Source organism: Macaca nemestrina, chromosome 7 (assembly GCF_043159975.1).
Source record: "Macaca nemestrina isolate mMacNem1 chromosome 7, mMacNem.hap1, whole genome shotgun sequence".
NCBI lineage: Eukaryota > Metazoa > Chordata > Mammalia > Primates > Cercopithecidae > Macaca > Macaca nemestrina.
Genome location: NC_092131.1, coordinates 148,509,785 through 148,536,910, shown reverse-complemented (window position 1 = coordinate 148,536,910; position 27,126 = coordinate 148,509,785). Strand labels below are relative to the sequence as shown.

General features: G+C 37.5%; 1 protein-coding gene across 8 annotated transcripts in view; it reads right to left on the bottom strand.

The window, feature by feature from the left end:
* The window catches only part of LOC105490044 (WD repeat domain 72), a 294,422-nt gene that overhangs the window by 202,755 nt on the left and 64,541 nt on the right, over positions 1 to 27,126 (bottom strand). For all 8 annotated transcript variants that reach the window (XM_071066821.1, XM_071066825.1, XM_011755286.2 and 5 more), the window contains exon 13: positions 26,386 to 26,581. In XM_071066821.1, coding sequence (XP_070922922.1) covers positions 26,386 to 26,581 — 196 coding nt within the window. The remainder of the gene's footprint in view (positions 1 to 26,385; positions 26,582 to 27,126) is intronic.

Sequence of the window (27,126 nt, the reverse complement as noted above, 5' to 3'; positions counted from 1 at the left end):
ATCCACTGAAATCAACAGGAGATTCAATAGTCTTTAATAGTAAAATCTCTAACTTATTATACAGTATGCAAGTGATCAATAACACATAACTATGGAATATTTTAGTGCTGTCCCCTAGTGTTCCAACTCACAAGCAACAGAGAACCCACAGTGCTTTGCTTGGGTTCCTAGGCTTGAAATGTTTCTATTGGTAACATATAATTTAAATGAATGGAGCAAGTAAGAACACGGATGCTTTGTGTACTGCCTCCCTCACCCAAGCGTCCCCGCAGGGCTTTGTTGTTTTATTGTTGGGATTGTTGTGATTATATCCTTTGGCTTTTATTTCTTACGTTATTAGAAGGGGAAAAAAAAATCCTTTGCCTCTGTCATTCTTCCAGTTTCAGAATTTAGGAGTGCTGTCAAGTTCAATTTAAAGTTAAAAAAAAAGTATAAAGTAGACCAAAAGTATCAGAAACCAATTCACAAATAGTTCAATGTTTTTATAAAATACAATGCCATACACTCAGTGAAATATCAATAAATATGAATTAATCATGTTCTCTGTCTCTTATGAGTTCATTTGCATTATTCATACTATATTAAATATATAGGTTATTTCCTACTGAATAAAGACACCAATGAATACTAATTTAATAAACAATACCTAAATATAGACTTTATTTCATATTCTTTCCTACCAGTGAGAAAGAAGTAGATGTACTATTTATATTGTTAAGAAAATATCAAATTAATTACAATAAGAAAATAGAAATAATAATTGTAGGCCACTATGTCTTTAGATAAAAAGATTGGTAGATATATTTGAAGATTATGATGATTCTATCCTTTCTCATTTCTCTCCCACTCTTCTATAGCCTTCTTTTATTACAACTAGACTACCATTAGTTGGCACCATGGATGCTGAACCAGTAACAGTTACTTTGCTCAAATAACAGGCAGAACTTCAATCTCGAGTCCCTTAACAATATAATTTTATTGTAACATTTCTACATTCATAAATAAACATCCTTATCATACAAACTTATAAACATGTTATTCTTCTAAGCTTTCCTTTTCCATCAAGATTGATATATCTGGCCGGGTGTGGTGGCTCATGCCTGTAATCCCAACACTTTTGGAGCCCAAGGTGGGCAGATTGCCTGAGTCCAGGAGTTTGAATCCAGCCTGGGCAAGACGGCAAAACCCCATCTCTACAAAAAATAAAAAAATTAGCCAGGCAGGGTGGCGAGCACCTACAGTCCCAGCTACTAGACAGGGCTAAGGCAGGAGGATCTCTTGAGCCCAGAAGGTTGAGGCTACAGTGAGCCAGGATCATGCCACTGCACTCCAGCCTGGGTGACAGAACGAGACTCTGTCTTAAAAAAGAATAAACACAAAGTCTGTCACAACGGTATGCAACAGCTAGATATTCTGGGACTTTAATTTTTATAAATTAGGAAAAAATATTGATCTATTTTCTGAAGGATACACTTCAGGGAGAAAAAATTATTTATAGATCAACAAATGAAGCTGACAGCAACATCAAGAAAACCCTTCCTCTCAAGACTGACGATAAGAAAAGCTTCAGAAACCAAAGATAAGAGTTATTACTGCTTCCTGAAAACTACCGCATTCCAGAACTTGGAACCGTGTTACGTGGTAAAATTTACTGTCTTTCTGAGAAGTCTCTCTTTGAAAATGGTATCATCCTGAATATTTTCTTCTCACAAGTTCTCTGTGGCTCCTCAAGCTATGATATTTTTTACATATTTTAGGAATGATTGGGAAAGAACTTACTGCACTTTAATACATTTGTTATGTGCCTTATGCAAAATGTATACATTCTATATATCCATGTTTTATTGTATACCTGATGTCTGACCCAAACACAACTATTTCTTGTATTTTTTTAATGATGAGAATAGTTTATCTACAAATTTAGGTAGTTGTAATCCATTTTCATTCGCGCAGATAATTAATCTGTCTGAGTATTTACTATGCTACCATGTACCATCCATCATGCCAGATGATGACAATGTATAGTATATAAGAATGACTCAGTCCAGGTCACTGAGAGCTTCCTTAAAACCTAATGGTAGTACAGATGCAAGAAACATCTGAAAACTGATAAGCTTCAATATTTAAAGTAACACCTAAGCTATTTCCACCCAAAACTAAAAATCTCCCCTTCTAAAAATGTTAGACATTTGGTTTTGTGTACAAGAGTTTCTGTCAAGATTAGTTATAAAATAGTAGAAAAATAATGAATATTTTGTTTCAAAGAACTGATTAAGGCATACACATGACATAAGGAGTGGTTAGAGTCAATCAATTTCTGTAAAAGATATAGACAGACAAGTAAACTACATGTTCAAAGCAGTAATTTAATTTTGCAATAGGTTCACGATGGCAGCTTTTGAAAGACCTTGGTCAAAATTCTGACAGTGGGTGGGCATTCCCACATGTGCTAGTTCTCAATTTATTGCCTCAGATTCAAATTCAGCCTTCACTGCCTGCTTTGTGAAAATGAATATGGGCTTGATAAATATTTTCTTGTTTATCAGCTGGTGAAATATTAACCTTTGGGGACAGAGGGTGCTGGAAAGACCAAGTAGAAGAAAGGGTTAAGGCCAGGTGTGATGGCTCATCCCATCCTAACTATAATCTTAGCACTTTGGGAGGGTGAGGCAGGTGGATCACAGGAGTTCAAGACGAGCCTGGGCAACATGGAGAAACCCTGTCTTTACAAAAAATACAAAAATTAGCCGGGCATGGTGGCGTGTGCCTGTAGTCACAGCTACTTGGGGGGCTGAGGTGAGAGGATCACTTGAGCCAGAAAGTCGAGGCTGCAGTGAGCTGTGATCATACCACTGTATTATAGCCTCGGCGACAAGGTCAGACCGTGTCTCAAAAAAAAAAATAAAAAATAAAAAGAGGAAGAAGCAGGAGGAGGAGAAGAAGGAGGAAGAGGAGGAAGAGGAGGAGGAGGAGGAAAGGAGGAGGAGCAAGAAAGAAGAAGGGAAAGAAGAAGAGGCAGGGGGAGGGGAAGGGAGGAAGAAAGGGCTTTTTCTTCTTGGTTCTGGTGTACTTTTCTTGGAGTAGTGTTAGTGGCTTCTCCAGTAAAGGTGTCGGTACTACATGACAGCTGGCCCAGCAGCACTTTGCATCCAAACACTGTCTTTGGCATACTCTTTGGGCAGTTTTGTAACAGTGCCTCCAGCAAGACATCTCCCTGTGGACAGCTTTCTCTGGCACCCTCGAGGGAATATTTCTAGAAAGTTCCACCAGAACTACACCATAGCAGCGTCTTTGCCATTCAATACATATAACCATACCCTCTCTAGCAAGGTCAGGAACTTAGCCCTGGAGGGTGGAAAGGGGGGTCTTTCTTGGTTTCTTGATCAAGCTAGCACAAGTTCTAAGGCTAAGAGTCATCCTTCACATCTGCTATTCCTATATTCTTTAGAGTTCTCTTCTTACTAGTCAATCTCTCATATTCAAATTCTTTATGCTAGTTAATAATTCTTTATACTAAATTTTCTGTTTAAGTTACTGCATCATTTTTCTTTCCTGATTAGACCCTGATTAATACACTACGATACATCACTTATGATGCAGAATGTTTCCTTAAATATGTCTCCAAAGTTATGAACTTTATACCACTTCAGAGATATACTTAAACTATTAGAGAACATATATAGCAAAAAAAAAAAAAAAAAAAAAAAAGGAGGCATGACCACAAGGAAGATTTCTAACAAGCGATGCTTTTCCAACTCTAATATACTGCCTTGGGCAAGATACAGAATAGCTACTATTTCCAGATATTAAAGAAATGTGAGAAACCGAAGATTCACAAAATTGCTTAATTCAACTTCCAGTTTCAGGAGAACTTTTCTTTCCAAAGTAAACTCACTGATAATTAGAATTTTATTTCATTATAGTACATCAAGAATAGGAGTTAATTCATATTTATTATTCATTTGAATCAATCTGAACATGACAAGGAAAGGTGTAGAGACATAGGCGAGTTAAGTACTACTGAAAGTTACATTACATCTCCTCCTTCAAAGTAGGTGTGCAAAAATATTCCATAAAATCTATTGTAAGTAAAATCTTTATTGTATAAAATGCTTTCCAATAAATATTTTGTATTTTTCTATTATTTCTTTAATATGATTTTTATATAATTTGTTTTAATCTTAAACTGTGTAATAGTGCATTAGAGAGCAGAGCTAATCATAAGAAAAGATAGCTTAAAGCAATTAACATCTTGATAAGAAATGAAGGAAAGATCAGTTTCCAAAGTTGCATAGTTTCCGAAAAGTCAGTGCACAGAAATATAAGAAACAGCCAAGATAATCTCTGCAGATCCCCAGACCCGTATTAACAGGATTTTCACTTGTACACACTGCTTTCCCTGTCAATTCAACATACCCCACAGCGTACTTAATCAACTACGTTTAAAACCAGAGCCTTCTCTATGACCCCATGCACAACCCTGCCCATGTTCTTCCTATCTGTCCAGGCAGACAACAAGGACACATCATCACAGCATGGTGTTTAGGAGCAGACTCTGGCATCAGACTGTCCTGTAGTTAAATCCTTGTTTTACCTTTGATGGCTGTGTGGCCTTCAGCAAGTTACTTTACATCTCTGTGCCTCAATATCTTCATTTGTACAATGGGGATAATGATAATCCCTACCTCATGGAGTTACTTGAGGATTAAATTAAGTAGATATAAGAAGGGCTTAGAGGTTTCAGCACACAGTGAATGCTGTGCTATATGACAGCCCTCTCTGTCACATGACAGAGGTCCTCACTCAGCTGCTGGTGAGCTGATTAACAAACGTCCTTGGCCCCCAAGCACTAGAGTCTGCCTGACACCTAGGCCTGAGGTCACTGGGCATATGGCCAGCTTGGGCCCCCAGGGCTTCCTACCTGAAACTTGAACCTCCTCAATCAGCCTTTCCTTGCAGGCTACGTTATAATCAAACTCAGAGTAGGATTATATATTTGACTTATTTTTTAATCCTCTTCCGTACACCAGAATGGGGTCTGGCATAAATTAAAGGCTGGATAATACTTCTTAATAGATTATATGACATCAACAACCTGCTAATGATTTTTTTTTAAAACTGGCGCTGCACTTGGGATGAAATCTAAACTCCTTGACCAAGAAGTCACATTCTCACCCCTGCTCTGCTTTCTCCCATGTCAGCCTCCCCTTATTCACAAATTAGATTGTTCTTTTTCTTTTTCTTTTGTTGAAAACAAACAATTTTTTTCCTGCTAGCTCTAGCACATCCTTCAGGTATTAGCTTAAAATCTCACTTCCTCAGAGAAGCCTTTCTAAAATAGATTCCTGTATCTTGTACTGTTTTCTATCTCAGCTTCTTCACTTTACAGCATTTACCACTTTTGTAATTGGTGTCCTTTATTTGCTTGCTTCCCCACCAGATACTAAACGCTTTTTGGCAAGTATGTGTTCCATGAGCTTGGTACAAAGCAGTTCTTTTTAAATATTCACTGAAGAAGTTAAATAATTGTATCCTTTCCCTGAGGCAGTGAAAAGAGGTGGCTGTAAAGCATCAGAGCATACTAGGGTCTCAGTGTGACAAGATTTAATGCCAGAAATATGCACTATAAACTTAGACCCTAGAGCCCAGGAGAGGCCAACACTGCAAACAGTGCCATTCACAAGCCTGAGGCCTGTCCCAGCTTTCAGCTATGTTGCCAGGTCACTCCTGATGGCACAAGAACTTGTAATTGGAGACAGCAAGTCAGTTTCTGAATGTGACGTGTTGTCTTGACCTATGAACTAGCCATTTCTTGCTTCATGGACTACAGTGCAGAAGATGCTGAAGGAGAAGAAGGAGCCATCACATTCTACACTTCAATTCCCTTCCAAACAGCCAGAAGTTGTTTCCTTGATTTTATGTTCCTTGAAATTTGTGCATATTTTTATTATTTGCTGTCTTCTACTTAAATATTTTATTTTGGCTGGGAGTGGTGGCTCACTCCTGTAATCCCAGCACTTTGGGACACTGAGGCGGACTAATCCCTTGGGCTCAGGAGCTCAAGACCAGCTTGGGCAACATGGCGAAACCCCATTTCTACAAAAAATAGCTGGGTGTGGTGGCATACACCTGTAGTCCCTGCTACTCAGGGGGCTGAGGTGGGAAAGTTGCTTGAACCTGGGATGTCAAGGCTGCAGTGAGACATGATCATGCCACTGCACTCCAGCCTGGGTGACAGAATGAGACTGTCTCAAAAAAAAAAAAAAAAAGAAAAGAAAAGAAAAGAAACTTTTTCAACTCCCATTGACATTTATTTTCCAAAATCAACAAAAGTATCCAAGTATCCTAGCCTACTATCAACTTATGAATACCTTTAAATTACATACTTCCTCCTACAAATTAACTAGGTACACTAAGTCCCTGGAAAAAAAAAAAAAAAAAAAAAAAAAAAAAGAATAGCTATTATCCTCAAAGGGAGAGAAATAATTTAAAAAGAAATCATAGTCATTTGATGAATCCATCTGCAAATGATCAAGAGGAAATTAAGACTAAACAACATCACCTAGATGGATTAACACTTTGTCATATTGTACAGAAATATTTTCTTTATGTTAAAATTATACATAAATACATTTGAGACTAATTAGCTTATTATAACTCATGGTGTCTTTCCAAAGAAGAACATTGTAGAAACAGCATTTCTATAGAAATATAAAATTCTCCCAGACCATCCAAAGCACATATATTGTAAACCAACGAATCTCAAACAAATTTGTTTCATAGAGAAGGAACACATTTTAAATTAAATATTCTGTTTATTATTGGATTGTGGAAAAACCATATGTATATAGGGCTGGGCGCAGTGGCTCATGCCTGTAATCTCAGCACTTTGGGAGGACAAGGTGGGCAGATCACCTGAGGTAAGCAGTTCAAGACCAGCCTGGCTAACACAGTGAAACCCCGTCTTTACTAAAAATACAAAAAATTAGCCAGGCGTGGTGGTGCACACCTGTAATCCCAGCTAGTCAGGAGGCTGAGACAGGAGAATCCCTTGAACCTCAGAGGCAGAGGTTTCAGTGACATGAGAATGTGCCATTGTACTCCAGCTTGGGCAACAAGAGTGAAACTCCATTTCAAGAAAAAAAAAAAAAAAGCATATGTATTCATCACTAATCACATAACAGGATACAAATTATTTAGCAAATAATTGTATTTAAATGAACAAAGCTTAATAGCAAGAACACGTGAGTGGATACATTATAGAATTAGGTCTTTTCCATATCAGGTAGGCATTTTCTAACTGAATCCATTATGATACTGGGCAAGTGATTAAGAGCACAATATTTCAAAGTGACTCTCTCTGAAACAGAGTAAGTTTTAAAAAATGACCTCACTACTAAATTTGATAATCAAATTCATAAAAGTCAGGTTTCAACAAAACCGCTAACTGACAGTTATAATCAAATTCCACAAATCAAAATATTTGACCATCGAATCTGTCGTACAATGTATCATTTGTCTTTAGTTACTCATGAAGTTCATCGCCTTGCTCAGAAACATGTATGGAGATCGACCTAGTGCCTCCTTCCTAACAAAACCATTTCACAGTTACTGCATCTGAGCCCAGGAAATGTATAACTGACAGCGGTTCTCACCACACACAGGCGCCCTGGAAGTATGAAATTTAGCTAACTAGAAAATAATGGAAGGGTGGGGAAAGGGAATGAGTCTTAAAACATTACATTAGGGATAAAGGCACCTACCTTCATTCCTAAATGGAGTTGATACAATAAATTCAGCTATAAAATAGAATGTCAAAGACTTGGCTCATTTTGTACTATATAGAGGCCCTAATATGATAACAAACTTAGATTGGCTTCACATCAACCTTCTATACCTTCAGGGTATATAGGATACATTTTTAAAAAGTCCCTAACCACCACAACCCTAACCCCAACTCTGCCACAGCCTCCAGCACATTCACAGCAACGCTGGGATTCATCAGCTGGGCCACACTCAGCCCTCACGTCTAATCCTGACCACTGACCTCCAGAAAAATGGAATAAAGAGGTGTGATGGGGGACAACTGAAAGAAACAGAAAGAACTGAAACACATGGAGGTTTAGAGTTGCTGAGATGTATAAAGATAGCAAAGAATGCATTAATTTTTGACACATTTTAAACTAGGGTTTTCTTGATAAGGTATCTACTTATTAAAAATTCCCTCTTTTTAAACACTTGCTAGCAGCATAACATCTACTATGACTTTAGGAGGACGAGGCAGGCACATAATGAGGTCATGAGATCGAGACCATCCTGGCCAACATGGTGAAACCCCGTCCCTACTAACATACAAAAAATTAACTGGGCATGGTGGCGCAAGCCTGGGTAATTTGTAAATTACCCAGTCCCAGCTACTCAGGAGGCTGAGGCAGGGGAATTGCTGGAACCTGGGAGGCGGATGTTGCAGTGAGCTGAAATTGCACCACTGCACTCTAGCCTAGCGACAGAGCGACACTGCGTCTCGAAAAAAAAAAAAAGACTCAATTTTAATTTTTAACCTCACTCTAAGACTAAATACAATTTACAACCAAATTAAGAGGTAGATATTCACAGTCAAGTGTTTCTTAAGTATAACGTGAATAATATATTTAATTAATTCTACAATTATCTACTATATACAAAACTATAAAATTATACTGCTTCTGAGTATTTCAAAATTTCATTCATCCCATTGCATTGTTTAAATTTATTATACTAGGCATGCTATTTTTACATTTTAAAATATTTCAAAAGTAGATTTTGTCCCTCATGCTCTCAATTGCAGGTCAAGTTACTTATTGGATATAATATCCTTGAAGAGATTTGAGTCTGTCATTTATACGCTTGTGGTGTCAATTTATTTAATCAGATCAATCTCTTGCTGAGTTGATTTGGAATTTTTCCTGGAAAGAGGAAGAGTATTGGGAAAGGATAAATTGGGGTATGGTCTCCTGAATAAAGTGCTGGGTAAGGGGTGAAGTCCTTTGAGAGTTGTTTTGGTTTTTTTTTTTTGGAGAGGAAGGATATAGTAGAGATGGGAGTATAAAAACATTTTAACTGCAATCACTTTTCCCTTGGGACATGGCAGTGGTTTGCCTTAGGCAAATAATGGGTGACTAACACTCCAGCAGGCTTGTCAGGATTTGTTTTGAAAGCACCAAGGCTCAGGGTACCCTAACTATAGTCCTGGCTCCCCAGTGCCACTTGTAAAATTCAATACCATATTACCTCAGCTAGTGATCTCAAAAGGCTCTCTCATCTCTTCACACTTCCTTTCTATAGACTCACTCACCAGTGAGGACTTCCAGAAAGATAGGACTGTCCTACCTGACCACCAGTGTAATAGGAAGACTTATACTAACAATCCCCAGTGACAGTCATCCTTATGTGATTCCCTCCCCTTTGAATATGATGGGATAGCCTTCCAGGGATTATTAAAGAGCAAAAGGAACTTTGCACATGTAATTAAGGTTTCTACTCAGTTGTCCTTATAATAAGGAGATTATTCAAATAGACCAGGCCTAATTAGATGAGCGCTTTGAATGCAGAAAGTTCTCTCCAGCCACTCAAACAAGAGGAAGTTGAGATTTAAAGCACTGGAAGTATTTGATGTGCCATTGCTAGCTTGGAAGTGGGAGGAGGCCATGAATAAAGATCAGGAAATGGCCTTTAGGAGCTGAACGCAACACCTGGCCACAGCCAGCAAGGACCTCGGACCGACAAGTGAAAAGAACTAAATTCTGGCAAGGACCTGAATTAGTTTGAAAGTGAATTGTTCCCCAGAGCCTCTAGATGAGAGCCCTGTTGGCTGACATATTTATTTTGCCTCATGAGATCCTAAGTAGAGAAGCTGGTTGAGTTTGCCTGGACTTTCAATTTACAGAATTGTGAGACAATAAATAGGTGTTGTTTTAAGCTGCTCAGTTTGTGTTAATTTGTTACGCACAATAGGAAATTAACATCACCAGGGCTTCTGGCAGTACTTTTATTCAGAACAACAGATTTAGACTTCAAATATTTCAGTCATTCTTTACTACTTTGTATGTGAAATTCTTGCTTCTTAAACATAATATAAAACTAAATGTATAAAAATACATAAGTGTGATGGCTAGTTAGACATTTCATACTTTTTTATAACTCCTTCTCCTTTCTTACACCCTAAGTACTATAAGCCATTCAGGTATTCTCTAAATAGCTGGTGATTCCACAATCATATACCACATCAAAAAGTTCCTTTCAAAGCACTCTATTTCCAAAGCAAGCTGATATGGTTTGGCTATGGCCCCACTCAGATCTCACATTTTAGCTCTCATAATTCCATGTGTACTGGGAGGGACCCAGTGGGAGGTAACTGAATCACGGGGTCAGGTTTTTCCTGTGCTGTTCTCATAATAGTGAATAGTCTGGTGGTTTTATAAAGTGGAGATCCCCTGCACACACTCTCTTTGGCTGCCATGGAGGACAAGACTTTGCTCCTCATTTGCCTTCCGCCATGATTGTGAGGCCTCCCCAGCCACGTGGAACTGTGTGAGTCGAGTAAACCTTTCTTTGTAAATTACCCAATCTCAGGTATGTCTTTATTAGCAGTGTGAGAACAGATGAATACAGAAGCACATGTAAGAGATAAAATATTGTTTTCTTATCCTTCTGTTCTTTAATTATCATCATCATGATCATCATCAAAATTGCCATTATCTACCACTAATTGAGTATTTTTAAGTGCCATTTAATTTTTACAACAATCCAGTAAAATGCAAAGAAATGGAGGTTCAGGAAGAATACGTGACAGGGTATTAGTGTGTCCTGTGGTTGGGAGGGTGATTAGGGAAAGTATTTTAACTAAAAAGACAGGAAGGGCCATAATGTTATGTGGTGGAGTTATATTTCCACCAGAGACCATGGGGACTGGCAGGTTTAGGGATAGATTTAAAGCAGGGAATGTTTGGTTGGCAATACAGAGAACAGAATTGAAGAAAGACCTTCATTGGCAAGACAATCAGGAAATTTTTCAATAGTTCATGTAAAAGATTAGAAAGATCCCAACCCATCTGCCCTTAAAACATTTTATTTTTTAATTTTGCCACCTCTGAAAATGTATAATTTTATGTTTTCCTGTAGGCTTACAAAATAAATGTAGCAATATTTTATCTTTCAAATAATCTGACCATCACTAGACATTATTGATAGTATTGGGGCTAAGAAACAGGTACGATTAAGACTTCCATGGAACGGCTACACAGGTTCCCTATATAGCCAGTGGTCTTCGGTGGGTTCTTAATTCTATAGAACCATTTCCTTCCTCTTCTTCTTTGCCCAGAGCATTCCACCCTATCCCTTCTCACTATCATCCTTATTTCTGTAGCTTATAATTTCTGCTGCCACTTCCTCTAGATGTTTTGTATACAGGTGCATATACTTTATCTCTACTATAGAGGGAGTCTTACATAACAGAGACTTTCTGGCATCAGACTTTGTCCTACCCAACTCTGAATTAGAGAACAACTTGCTCTTCCTCCCTTTTGCCAGACTCCCTGTCTGGTAAAGACCCCAGTATGTGTGGCTGCTTATCCTATGCCACAGCGTTCTATCCCCCACCTCTCATAACGTATAGATCATAGTCAAAAGCACCTGTGTTGACTTCTGGGTATATACCAAAAGTAATTGAAAACAAGGACATGAATAGATATTTGTATACCCATGTCCATAGCAGCATTATTCACAACAGCCAAAAGATGGAAGCAACCCATCAAATAATGAATGGATGAATAAAATGTTGTATACACCTAAAATGGAGTATCAGTCAGCCTTAAAAAAGGAAATTCTAACACATGCTACAAAATGGATGAACCTTGAAGACATCATGCTAAGTGAAATAAGCCAGTCACGAAAGAACAAATATTGCATGATTCCACTTATATGAAACACCCAATCCAGAGTAGGTCAATTCATAGAAACAGAAAGTAGAATAGCAGTTGCCAGGGGATTGGGGAAAAGGACAAATGGGGCATTACCATTCAGTGGGTATGGAGTTTCATTAAATAAGTTGCAAAAGTTGTGGAGATGGATGGTGGTGATGGTTGCACAACAATATGAGTATACTTAATGCCACTGAACTGTACCCTTCAAAAAGTTTAAAATGGTAAATTCTATGTTATGTAAAAATCCCACATCTTTGTTTACATTTTACCACAATCATCATAATAAAAAAGCATCTGTGTTAATAAGATAGCCCAAAGAAAATACAAAGAAAAATAAAATTCTGAGAATAAAACCAAAGAATAATATACAGAAACCATGTAGAAGTAGGGCAGTCTGAGAAAGAGGGACCATTGGCCATCAGGAGAAGGCAGTGTCATATGAGGCTGAGGATGGAGAGAGGGAGGAAAGAAGGACAATGATGGCAGAGTGACTGCAGACAAGTACCTGTGACCCAGAGCATGGCAACTCAACTTGGCAGTGAGGTATAGGAAGAAGAGTTCCAATGGAAAAAGTGTGGCAAAGGCCAGATTAAACTGTATTAAATCAATGGGAGGCAAAGATACAGAGTAGAGATGGCATTTTGTAGGAAACCACCAGTTACTTTAGGAAGAATCTCAGAGAAAAATAATAGAAGCCCACAAGTCCTTATCCAAAACATTTGAGACCATATGAATTTAGAATTCACGATTTTTCAGATTTTGGAGAGATAAAATAATGCATATATGCATATTATATAATAACTGGAGCAAGGTCTAACAGAGCAGACAGTAATCAAACATGCTATATATCTGCAGCAAAAAAAAAAAAAAAAAAAAAAAAAAGAAGCAAGAAAAGGAAGAATACTTATACTTAGTGAAATAAATAACCTTATACAATTTAAATTTTGGTTATGTTGCTTTACCACGAACCACTAAAAACTTTTATTTTCAGAGATTTTTAGATTTATAAATTTTGGCTAAGAAAATATAGGCCTATATCCATGGTAGCGAGATGGCCAGAACTAACCAGAAATATTCTCTGAGATAAGATGGGTTAATAGAATGCTCAGTTTCCTACAATATAGGATATTAACTCATGCTTTTAGCTCCTATTTATATCTATACAAGTATGCTTAGTCATGCAATTCCAACCCCAAGCTTGGCTGATTGTTTTGTCTATGTCCTCAATGATTAGATCATAATGTACTAACAATTCTGTTAAATTCAGTGTTTAAAAGAAGCACAAGTTTCTTTACACAATTATTGATGGGAATAACTTTGCTAACAGACAAAGCTTAAGAAAACTATCATGGTTGTAAGAAAAGGAGAGAAGTTCTTTTTTTTAAATGAAAGACCTCTAATAAGGAACATGTAACTGTAATTTTCAAACTTGACTTACGGTTGATACTTCTAGAAGTAAGAAAAATGTGGTGACCAAAGAAAGTTAACCTGCAGGGCAAATCGTGGGTTAAAGTCAATTGTTTTTATCAAATTTTCTTATTTTAGTTATCTTCCTAGAACCTCAACCCCATACATTTTCTAAATTTTTTTATTAGCAGAAAGTACAATTCATTTACTAAATTTACGAAAACAACCTGCGATCTGCTCAGCTGATGAACTGTAAGATGACATTGTGTGCCCTTCAGTGGAGTGCTGGGTACTCAGACGCTCCAAGGGCTGACACAAGTCCTTTGTCTTCTCAGCACATGGGCCTAAGTGGAATGGAACCTGCTTCCCTCAAATGTGAAAAGGACCGGGGAAAGTGGTGGGCCAATCTATGCCTGGGATGCATTGACAAGGCTGAGATTAGCAGGCAACGTTATTTGCAGCACAGAAGATAAAGTCTGACATTCCCTGAGTCGAATTCTCTGCTTGCCACTGCCAAGCCAAGGACTTGACCTTTGAATTTGTTTTCATCTGGTTCATCCCTAGAAACACAAAAGACCCTTCCCATAAAATCCTAACAGGTAAGTAAATGGTAGGAGTTGGATATTATTGATACAGTCAGATGAATCAAGTGCATCCGGTATCCTTTATCTCTCAGCCAAATCAGAGAACCTACTTTCCCAGAGAATAACAATCATTACAGTCCACTGAGTCTTGCGTTTCCAATTGTTTCTGTGGCAGCTGGCTACTGGGAAGTTGCTAGGGAATTGAAAAAAGGCAGCGTGGGGAGGGCAGATGGCTCCTTTGGGTTTATTTCCACTGAACGTTGCAGCTGTGAAACCCACTAACGTTCCAAGTGTCATATAAAATGCTTGCAAAAAGGGCCTAGTTAAGGGAGGAGCCAAAGAGCAGTCATCCTGATATGTTTCTTTTTCTACTGTTGTAGGTGAAGCCCCCATAAATGTTAAATGCAGATACCAGATACATAACAAACTACTCAGCCAGAACTCAATCCAAAAGTGTAATCAGACCACGGGAATCGCTAAACCTGATTACAGCCAGTATTTTCTTTACTAAAGGAAAACCCAGGAAGATAGCAACTGCCAAAGGAAACAATAAAGGCAGCAAAGGGTGGGACTTAATTGGTGAAAGTAATTTTAAGGGCAGACAATATTTATTTTTATCATTAGAATGAGATTGTATTGATTTTCCTATTTGTTTCTGAGCATACAAAATGTTCTGAAGACATCCTGCAAATACCACAATAATATGCCTAATGTATATTAGGATGCCAGGAGAACCAGAAAAAGGTGGAGTTGAATAATATCTCAATTAAAATGCACACACACAAACAAATACCTGTGTGTGGGTCACTTGAAAAAAAGTGAATCAAATGATGTAGAACTTTTGAAATAAGTCATGGATACCTAAAAACAATATAGAAATATGTTTATATAAAGTATAATCTTGTAATAAAATGTAGGTAATTCTTCTAATGTTTGTAACTGACAAAGACTGACAAAAACTCTACATTTGGGGAAAAAAATTACATGTGCCTGTTTTGTTGACAGCCTTTCAATGTGATACCTGAATTTTACAAAGCATATCAGAAACCACTCCATGCAGACCATTTTACTACTTCATCCTTGGAATGTCTTTACTTTGAAAAGCTTGTAAAACTATAAGATCAAGTTAACAATTACATAATTTCACCACAGTAGAGATCCATATTCACCAGATGGAATGAAAGATGATGACTGTGGTGGGCCTGCGGGGTGGGAGCATGCACTCACATGTCTGTGCATGCACATGCATGTAAAGATGTCCACTGGGTCTTGTCTCTACATTGAAATAAAAAATATATATACAGTGAGACTTACATGCCGCTCTTCAGTGATGCAGTAATAGTTGTTTGATTTAATTTGGTTCATAGTAAGGTCAAACTCTTTCTTATTACTATATATTTGCTCTGATTTTTTTTTCCCACCATCTCTTCATGGACGCATGAAACTGAACGTTTGCAGAATATTCCAGGTCACCTCTTGAATGCTTTGCTGCTTAAAAGTTTCTTCCACCAGATACCCTAAATTGTCTCTCTCTAATTTAAAGTTCCATATATCTCTAGGGCACGGGCAAAATACTGCTAGACTCTGCTAAAGCCTAACAAGAGTCACCTTTATTCCAGTTCCTAACATATCTTCCTGTCTTCTTCTGAGCCCTGTAAACTGTTCCAACTTCCGCTTGGTATTCAGTTCCAAAGTTGCTTTCATATTTTCAGGTTATATTTATAGCAGTACTCCACTCTACTTGTACCAGTTCTCTGTATTAGTCTGTTTTCACACTGCTATAAAGAAATAACAGAGACTGATAGTTTATGGAAGAAAGAGGTTTAATTGACTCACATTTCTTTATGACTGTGGAAGCCTCAGGAAACTTACAGTTATGGCAAAAGGTGAAGGGGAAACAAGGGATGCCTTACACAGTGGTAGGAGAGAAGCGTAAAGGGGCAACTTCCAAACACTGTTAAAATCATCAGCTCTTGTGAGAACTCCCTCAGTATCATGAGAACAGTATGGGGGAAACTGCGCCCATGATCCAAACACCTTCCAACAGGTCCCTCCCTTCCCTCAACACATGGAGATTATAATTTGAGATGAGATTTGGGTGGGGACACAGAGCCAAACCATATCAGGGTATATACACATACTTAGAAGGCATAAGTTCTGATGTTTGGCATCAGAATAGGGTGACTAGAGTTAACCGCAATGTGTTATAAATTTCATAGTAGCTAGAAGGGATAACCTGATTGTTCCCAACACATAGAAATGATAAATACTCAAGGTGGTGGAAACCCCAAATACTCTAACCTGATCATTATGCATACCAGCAGATAAGAAAATATCACATGTACCCCATAAATATGTATCAATACAAAATTTAAAAAAATAAGGATAGTATCTTCTCGACATAAAATTTACTTTCATTTTTATACTAATTGAATCCTATGAAACAACTGTCTTTGGCTACTATAAATTGCTCTTTCTCTTTCTTACATTACATTATGTATTTTACATGTATCTATTTCCCCATAGAAAATAGATTTTAAACACACACACACACACAATACAGTGAATATTAAGATATATTAATTTATAATTACTCGGGTAAGAACCATGCAGGAGAGAGAGAAAGAGGAAGAAGGAACCTAATCAATGATCTATCTATCTATCTATCTATCTATCTATCTATCTATCTATCTATCTATCTATCATATATATATGCTCTGATTTTTTTTAAAAAGTATATGGACGGCAAATACAGACAGCCTGACAAATAAAACAGCAGATTTTGACTTATTACTTCCCACTGTACTGCTACCAATCGAGTAATTCAAAATCTCTTAGACTAACAGGAGTTGTTAACTTTTTTATACCATGAACCCCTTCAACAATCTGGGGATGTCAATGAACCCTTTTTTCTCAGTAGTGATTTAACATTTGTAAATAAAATAAATATGATTATAAAGGATATCAATTGATTTTTAAAATCAGCAAAATCTTAAAATCACAATATGAAAATAAATATGAGCATATCTTTGCATATGTTAATATACAAAAGAAAGAAAACATTGAAAGTATAATAGACCAACTTTTAACAATCATTTTCTGCAAATGTTGAGATTCTACCACTTTTAAGAATTGTGTTATACTTACTGTATGTTGTTTTTTTTTTTTTTTAACTGAGGTAACATTGACATAACATACATTAACTACCCAATTCAGTGGCATTGAGTGCATTGACAATGTTGTATGACCACCATCTCTCTAGTTTCAAAACATTTTCATCTTCCTGAAGGAATATCCCATACCATTAAGTAATCACTCCCCATTCTCCACCCTCCCACAACCGCATCTCCTGACAACCACCAATCTGCTTTCTGTTTTTATGGATTTGCCCTTTTTGGATATTTCATATAAAAAGAATCATACAATATGTGCATTTTTGTATATGTCTGATTTCTTTCACTTAGCATGTTTTCAAGGTTCATCCAAGTTATAGCATGAATCAGTACTTCATTCATTTTGAGGGTTGAGTAACACTTCATTGTATGTGTATATTATGATTTGTTAGACTAACAGGAGATTAGTCTATGGAGATTCCTCCACTGATGGACATTTAGGTTGTTTCTGTACTTTGGCCATTATAAATAATTCTACTGTAAACATTTATATACAAGTTTCTGTGTGGGTATGTTTTTATTTCCTTTAGGTATATACCTAGGAGTGGAATTGCTAGGTCATTTCGTAATTCTACTTTTAACTTTTTGAGGAAATGTCATACAGTTTTCAAAAGTGGTGGTACCATTTTATATTCCCACCAGCAATGTACAAGGGTTCCTATTTTCCCCATTTTTGCTAATACTCTTTGTTTTCCACTTTTTAAATTATAAGTACCCTAGTGAATATGAAATGGAATTTCATTATAATTTTGATTTGCATTTCCCTGAAGAATAATGATGTTGATAACCTTTATAGGGTCTCATTCTGCCACCCAGGCTGGAGCACAGTGGCATAATTACAGCTCACTACAGCCTCAACCTGCCCGGCTCAAGTGATCCTCCTACCTCGACCTCCAGAATAGCTAGGACTACTAGCACATACCACTGTGCCTGGCTAATTTTTTAAATTTTTTGTAGAGATGGATCTCACTATGATACCCAATCTTGTCTCAAACTCCTGGACTCAAGTGATCCTCCCACCTTAGCCTCCCAAAGCACTGAAATTACAGGCATGAGCCACCTTGACCAATCCTATGTCCTTTGCAAAATTGAGTGACTTGTCTTTTGTTGCTGTGCCATAAGAGTTCCTTTTATATTCTGGGTATTAGACCATTAATAGATGTTTAATTTGCAAATTACTTTTCCCATTCTGTAGATTGTCTTTTCACATTCCTAATAATGACCTTTGAAACACAAAAGTTTTTAAGTTTTGTAAACTTCATCCATTTTTTTCTTTCATTGCTCAGGTTTCTTTTTTATTACAGCAAACATGATAGATAGATAGATAGATAGATAGATAGATAGATAGATAGATAGACAGACAGACAGACAGATAGATAGATATTTAACAAAAATAAAGCCAGTATTCCACATACAGTAACTTCATACATCTTTTCTGCAAACATTGTGTGTTAAGTATCTTCATTATTACCATGAAGAAACTAGGTCTCTGATCAATTTAGGGATTTGCCAAAGACTGCACATGTTAATAGTGGAAAAATCTTGTCTTTGAACACTAGGCAATAGTATTAGTTTGACAGATTAAAGGTGAATAATTAATCACATGGCATTACTTGTGCTCATGGAAGCTAAATATTTTTTCATTCAATAAATATTTGTTGAGTTCTTCCTATGTGTCAGGTGCCATATCAGCTTCTAGAAATAGAACAGTGAACAATACAGGCAGAATTCTTGCCCTCAAGATGTTTTCAGATTAGTGAGAAAGACAGATGTTAACCCCAGAAGTGTAAGTATGAGAGGGGAAGTGCATTGTGCTATGGGAACAAGTCATAAAACTCCCCACAGGAAAACTTATCAGTACATTTGGATACTTTAGTATATTCCATATGCCACATTCTTATATGTTGCTTTATATTTTTTTAAATTGTTTCAGAGGTACAAGTTTTCCCTGATTACACTGAAAGCTCTTTAAGGAGGGAAACCATATGCGATATTTCTAGTGTCCTTCACAGTGGTATGCATTTCACCAGAACAGGAAATAATTATTGAGCACAACTAGAATGGAGAGAAGGAGCTAAGGAGTCAGGAATAATGAATCCTTAGCACACACTAGTACTGTAATTCATGAAGGATTTATAATAAATAATAGTTAATGTTTATTCAGCCCTTGCTGCCATTAAGAGACAGTGTTTTGAGGAGTTCAAACTTGATTTATTTAATATAGAATAAAAAGAGTAGAACAAGAATTCAAACCCAGGCAAGCTGACTCCCAGGGCTCATGTACATAACTCCTCTGGACATTGTCACCTACTTAAGAGATCAAATTTTGACAACTGTGTAAATATTTCGTAGCTAAACTGCAAAGTTCATATACAAAAGCATGTGCATATGCATGCAAACGTGCACATGTACAATATTGCATGAATCAAAATCACAAATTGCAGTGGAACTGTGATAACTAGGGCAAAGGAGACAGAAACAAAGATTCAAAAAATGGTCAGTAAACTAAAAATATATGTTGAGTAATAACATCAGTAATTATTATAGTAAAGAAGAAAGAGGTCTGGAAAAGGTGATACAGGAAAAATCCCGCCCTATACTTTAATGTATCCTATTTTTCTTTTCTAAAACCAATCATCCCAAGAGGGTTCCATCTGTAATCTACCACAACAAAATAATGTGGCTTCGAGAAAATGACATACTAGAGAGACTATTACCTGCAGGATGCGGCATACCCCAAACCTACCCTTAACATACCTATAATGAAAATCGTATACTGGTTATGCTGACGAGACTGTCAACACAACATAACCTTGCCCTGATATCTACAAAGTGGTGACCTTGAGGAGAAAACCAAGCAATATTGTTTCTCAGAATGGTATAGTTGGTCACTAGTGTAAATTGCAGTGTTATTTCATATGTATGGGAATACTAGATGTTGTATGCCGTAAAAGAAGGTGACCAAGTAAAACCTGTGAACTGGCAAATTACTTCTCCATGTAGTAAACTTGTATGATATTTTGGTGTGGCAAAGTAGGAATTTAACTACACAATTCTAGTCTACTGAGGCAAACATGGCTATATTCTGAAAAACTGTGTCTTGCACGTATTCTACATACCCCTCACTGTAAACTATTAAAGCAAACTCAAATCTATAGGACAAGATTAAACACTGAATATTTTTGAAAAACATGAGCTATTAGCTATTGGTTGACAAAACTCATTTCTTTATACTTTTATCTTTTTCTTTTTTCTTTTAAAAACTTTCTAATTTAGTTATTTCTAAGCCTATGCACTTTGAAAACGTGGAAGAACAAATGCTCCACTTTGCAGTATTGTGAATTGAATAATTTTCCAGCTAACTACTACTAATTCTAATAAGAAAAAGAAATTAAAAGATGGAAGTTTTGGCTTCCTGCTGGCAAGGCAAAAAAGAAAGAAAATTTAACACCCGTGGTGAAAATAAGTCTGAAACGAATCTTCTTCCTTACTTCCTTAATTTCTTATGAATAGGTTTTGTTTCAATGCTCTGCATAAAAAACGTTTGTTTTAAAACTTGGAGTGTATTTTCCCACAGAAACCATGTCATAATCAGAGGCTGGGTGCTCATGCCATGCTACAGTCATGAGGCTTTCTGCTCAGTGTTACACAGTCCACATTACCTGAGCAGGAACTGTAAGAAATGAACAAAAATAGAGTCCCCTGGACCCTGATTTCTACCTACTAATTGGTCAAAGCCTTCAGTCCCCTAAACCCAAGCCCCAAGCTGCTTCTGAGATGTCCTTAGGTCCGGAATCCACCATGGATATAATACTTTTAAATATTCTTCCTGGAGCCCCAGCAGTACCTGGGAAGACGCCAGCCCAGTTCTCCAACAGGAGTCACGGGATGTGGACTGGCAGCTTCGCATAGTCTGTGCAGAGATCTGTGGGAGCTTGCTGAATAGGGGGAGCAATTTCAGCATTTTTATTTTTTGGCACATATCTTCCTATGAGCACAAGAAAGACAGCGCTGAGCAGTGATACATAGCTTTTGCTTCTCCTCCCTTCCCATCAGCTGTCGCTTCTGCTATCAGAGTGCCCGCCACAAACAGCCTCCCCGCTTGTAATTTGCTGCGGCTAATCTGTCATCTGAGAAATCAGATGACCAGAGCCGTTAGAACTAGGTGTAAATTTAGAGTCAAGCTCTGAAAGACAGCCAGAGACCCTCTCCTTTAGGAGATCTTGTAGCAGGTTTCCTGGCAGCCATCTCCTTTCTTTGCAAAGCTGTTCTTATCTAATTCCCTGCTTGACAGTCTCAAAAGGTGACCTCCGTCTGCAAGAGATGTTCCTATTGCACGATAAGTGAAGGACACACCAGAATGGAAGAAGGAGATGTACAATGTAGTGTCTGTGCCAACACGTACTCTGGGGACATTCAAACTCACAAAACTTCTCTGTGTTCCGTTTCCTCACTGGGAAAACGGGTATAACTATGCCCGTCCTGCTTACAGTGAGGTCTAATGGATTAAACGTTTTCTGCTGCTTTAAGAATGAGTTATTATGAAATCAATGTCTTTAAAAACAACAACCATCTTTCTCAGGGATCTGTAAACTATAGATGCAGGCCAAATCCAGCCTGCTGCCTGTTGCTGTAAGTAAAATTTTATTGAAACACAGCCTCACCCTCTCCTTTATGTAGTGTCTATGGCTTTGCTTATGCTACAACAGGAGAGTTCAGTAATTGCAACAAAGATCTATGGACTACAAAGCAGAAAACATCTATTATCCAGCCCTCTACGGGAAAAAAGTGTTTCTGATCCATCTTAAGATATTTTTAAAAAGTATTATTTTTAAGCAAACAAGATTTCATTGTCCCCGCCCCACACACACACAATGCAATTACTTAATATGGCGTATTTCCCAACATAGCTTGTACACTTAACAGAAGACCTTCAATAGAAAGGTACATTAATAACGCATAAGATATTCATTAGACAAATTATCTGCTATGTAAATCCACTACGGTGAAAAGAGTAGTACTCAGAATTATTTTCAATTCAATTCTTAAAAGAATAATTAGCTCAGAGCTAAGATTTATTTCTGGTATGTAATTTAGGGAAAATAAAATCAGTAATACATTATTACCCCTATTGTGTCTCACAGCAATGAGGGCGACCAAGCCGCCCAGAGTTGTCAGTGCCAAATACACTGTGGGAGCTCAAATATTAATCAAAATGACATCTGCAATATTTTCCTTTCCTAATCAGGTCTAAACATCGTGGGACATCCGGCAAATCAATAAGCAAAACTAGATGCCCTCATCACTCCTAAACTGGCAGCACTACATTTTTAGCCAGAAGATGAGGGCCCTCAGTGTCACACAAACATTTCTTTACCTCAGTTGTTTGCCACTTCCAAGAGATAAGTGTGCCCACCTACGATCCCAAAATTTACCCTGTCATCCATCTCACTATGCCACCTATCACAGAAAGAAACACCCCTTTTCAGTCCAAGATAAAATAGGCACAGTGGTACATGACTGTCGAATATGCTTATGTATTCTGCCAAAGAGACTCATAAGTAAAGTGAGAATAGGCTGTTATAAAGTATTTGTGAAAAATGGAAGAGGCCTCACATCCTGTCCTCTATAACCAAGGAAAGGTGGCACAGGGACTTATGCTATACCCCATACTTCCCAAGCGCCCACCAAGGCAGACTTTTGATAAGTTGAGAATTAATTACTTTTGGCTTCAAGCCCCTTTTCCTGCCTTTTCTTTCTAGTCCCCTTTCCTCAAAACTCTTATCCCACTAACACCTCCTATTTTCTCTCTGTGGGCTCTGGAATTGCTCTAGTGCTGAAAGATCTGATAAATACCTTTATGTCAATTTATTCCTCCTTCACGTAGTTAGAGGAGCAGAGTGCTGGAGAAATGAAAGTAGGAATAAGTCTGTTCACATGGAACTAAGTGTGAACCCTATGGAGAGAATAGCAAAACTAAAAGGCCAAGGCCCGGGAAAAATTGACTGGAACACGAAATACACAGACCTTCACTTCAGGAGGTGAGACATGCCCCGTGAACTCCAAATCCCTAAGGAAGACTTGAAGCAGAAAGCTAAGAACCTGCTTACAATTGGGCAGGATCTAAAAGCCACAATTGGCCAATGTTAAGGTGAACATTCATACTCAATCTACTGAGGCAAGAGCATTTGGATTAATTAGTTCACTCATTCATTCATCATTTGTGTGCCAGGCACATCCATGAGCTAGTATATTCCACACCTTCAAATAGCTGTTTTCAGCCTGTTTTGGCTTTAGTTGGTATTTTCCCCCTAGCTTTATGAAAATTTAAATGGAAACACTTCCGGATCTCAGACCATTCAACCTTTACAAGTAGAGAATAAAACAGAAATCAAGGACAGTAAACATGATGGAAGCATCTTAGCCAGCTGGAATCCGACTTGGAAAAGAAAACATAATTCACTACATTGTAACCAAAATTAAAATCGCAGAGATTAAAGGCAAAACACAACAAAGGCAACACCAGACACAAGAATAAAGGAACAACATAAACTTATTCAAAAGAAATGAATGTGATAATAGAAAGTTGGGCCACCAGCCACCTTCACAGGGTGTTGTGAGGCTCAAAGGAGGTGATCAATGGGATGGTGCTTTAAGAAGTGAAGAGGTCCATCACAAATGTGAAGGTCTGGGTAGAATCACTAATACTATCATCACCAATTACAAGCTCATCTTAAGATGAGTTGAGATTGTTTTTAAACTATTAATACAGATAACCAAAAGATGAACAACTTATATTCTGTAGATTACTTTGGCACTAAACCTGTGCATATTGTTTGATATGGAAATTCTAAAATAAACTTTTTTATAGAAAACAGTATAAATAACCAACTATAGGAGATTCCTCAATTAAAGCCTAGTATGTCCATAATGACAACTCTATCGATTATTGTCCATGTGACAACCCACTCCATCCTTTCCTACCCTCTGTGTCCTTCCTTCTTTGTGCACAGGGAGGCTGATGCCTAGAACTGAATGCCCTTCCCCTCTCACTTTCAGTGGATTAAATTAATGGAGGTGACTGCAGAAGAAGAAAGAATTTCTTCCAACCCTCCCCTCTCTATGTGAGTCCTGCATCTCTGGCAGGAGCTGCTTCTTTTCTATGACTTCATGGGGTGACCACTCCTCCTCAGCTTCAACTCTCACTGGGTCCCAGAAACAATGTTTTCTCCTCTTTTTGCTTCAGTCCTAGAGGTGGCCAGAGCTTCCTGATGCTGCCAGTGCCTGGGTGCTGGGAGCGCTCACCATCCGTTCCTTGTCTGGCCCCTAATCCCTGCCCACACCTCTATAAACAGTCCTTTCATTCAAGTCTCTTCATTTGACCCATCTGGGTTGACTTCAGTTTCCTGCCAGGACTGTGACTGAAATAAAATATAGACTAAAATACAGTAAATATCTATTTATTGACATAGAAAAATGCCTGACAGAAAGTAGATCAAAATATTAATAGCACTTATTAATTAGTAGGATAGGATTATTTGTTTTTCTTTGTATCTATTTTTCAAATGTTCTTCAAAATTTGGTTATGTATTTGAGGGAGCATATAAGAGAAATAACAAAATTAAAATACAGAATGGAAATAAATATAATCTCAGGAAGTACTAACGGTTTGGCTTTGCTTTACTTCCCACTCTGCCAAAAAAATACATAAATAAAAAGTTACATAGCCTGAGGGTGTCCCGATGGGAAAAGGGGACCATGAACACTCGGGGGTGCCCAGATATTTATTTATTCTTGCTGGATTCTATCACTCATGAAAAATAAGTTTAGTTACCAAGTGTTCACAATTGAAAATGCAATTGGGCACATTAATAAGCATATGTGATTTACAGGCTTTATTTTACAAGCAGAAGTCAAGACTTCGCTGCATTTGTTGATAGTAACAATAGTCAACCATCACTAAGGGCTAACCGCCTGCAGGCACTGTTTACAAGCATTGTAGGTATTAGCTCATTTAATCCTGACAGGAAGGCAGTATTATTATCCCATTTCACAGATGAGGAGATTGACAAGCAAAGAAGCAATGTAATATGATCCGAGGTCCTATTAACAGGCTCTGGAGGCAAGCCCAGGCTTTAGGGCCTATTTTATCTATTATACTTAACTGTATTGCTCAGATCAAGAATTCCAGAACTCTCCTAATTTTGTGTATATTGTGCAAAGAACAAGCAAGATCCTCAAACTGGTTCACCACTTATTAGCTGTACAGTCTTGTACATTTATTTATCACATCTGCAAATTCCTCATCAATAAAATAGTGAATAATACTTCTCCAACCTACCTCAGAAGTTGTGAGAATCTAAGGGGAAAATGAGCAGGAAAGCCCATCAAAGCTATAAAACAATTTACAAATGTAAGGCAGTATGAGGTTGCACCCTCTAAACACTAGTACATTAGTCATCATCACTTACACACAACAGTCAAATGCAAAGAAAATAGCAATTATTTTGGTGAAGTATGGCTCTAAACTATAATATTATAAACTATCCCAGTCTGTTAATAACACCCAACATAAAACCACCACTGATTAATCAATAAAAATCATGCTATAGATTCAGTGAAATGTACTCTCAAACGAACTCCCCTGACTCACGTTCATTAATTACCTCACCTTATTTGATATATTCCAGCATTTTCTGGAATGTATTACTCTCAATCTTTAGTTATGTAGTAGTTTTTTTTTTTTTAATTTTAAAGTTCAAACTCTACATTCTCTATGATATGATATCAAAAGTTCAATTGAGCCACTCAGTTTTCAGTTTTCCTGACTCAACTTTTTGGAGTTTTATAATTAATTATATTCCATTATTACTGATCATCAATTAGCTCAAAATGTTGCTGAGATGGTGAGCATGCTGAAGAAAGCATAATTTAATGATAATTTGAGACCAGTAGGACACTAAATTTCTCTCTTGTTAATAATTAAAGTAGATAACTTATGTTTTTATTTATAGCTTCCAGAAATATCCGGCTCATTCCTGTGCACTGCCCTGTCAGCTAATCATCAGTTGGTCAGGATCTGACTTAGGCTGCTGTGTTTTATTTTGCACACATGCCTTTAACTGAAGCCATTAAATGCAACCCAAACAAAGGTTAAAGCAAGTGAGGTCATCACCGCGTCTTCTCTGAAACTTTCCATCTGGTCAAATGCTTGTACATCATAAATATATAAAGAATGAAAGGGGTAAAATTTCAATTTACCTGTTTCAATTTCCCAAATATAGACTGAGTCATCTGCACATCCAACAATTAAAAAATTCTCAACCGGGTGCCATTTTATCATCCTCACAGGAAAAAGGTGCTTCCGGGCACGCAGGAGGCAACTCTTTCCCTCAAGGTGAAGGAGAGCCACGGAATGGTCACTGCATACACAGCAAATTATCTGCTCACCCCTTAGCTGTGAAAAAACAACACGCTTATATAAGTAAATAGTCAAATGCTTTCTTTATGAGTAAGTCAGATTTTTTCCTCCCAGTAACATACAAAAGTTTTGTTAAAGCCCCGTTTACAAAAAGGATATTTCTGCTTTCTACAGCACCTTTCCATGTAAACCTCTACAGGGGAGCTTTAAACACTGAGTCGAGTCTAAGCTCAACAACTTCTCAGGAAGGTCACAAGATGAATCCAGGACAGATCTACTTATGAGATAAATGAAGGACTTGACCATCACTCAGCAAATTCAGGCAGGGAGGCAGACATCGGAAATAATGCAGAATAAAATAAACCCCAGAACTAATTTGTTGCCACAAAAAGAAGCTATTTGTAGACACAAGCTTAGGCCCAAGGGTATCATGAGCTGATATTTTCCACTTAAAGCCTCAAAATGTGATTTGGTGCTGTTCCCAGAACTATACAGATTCTAATCCAAACAGGAAACTCAGTGTAGACACAATCTAAAAGAGGTAAGCATTAGATAGCTCCAACTGAATGTACAGCCTCAAA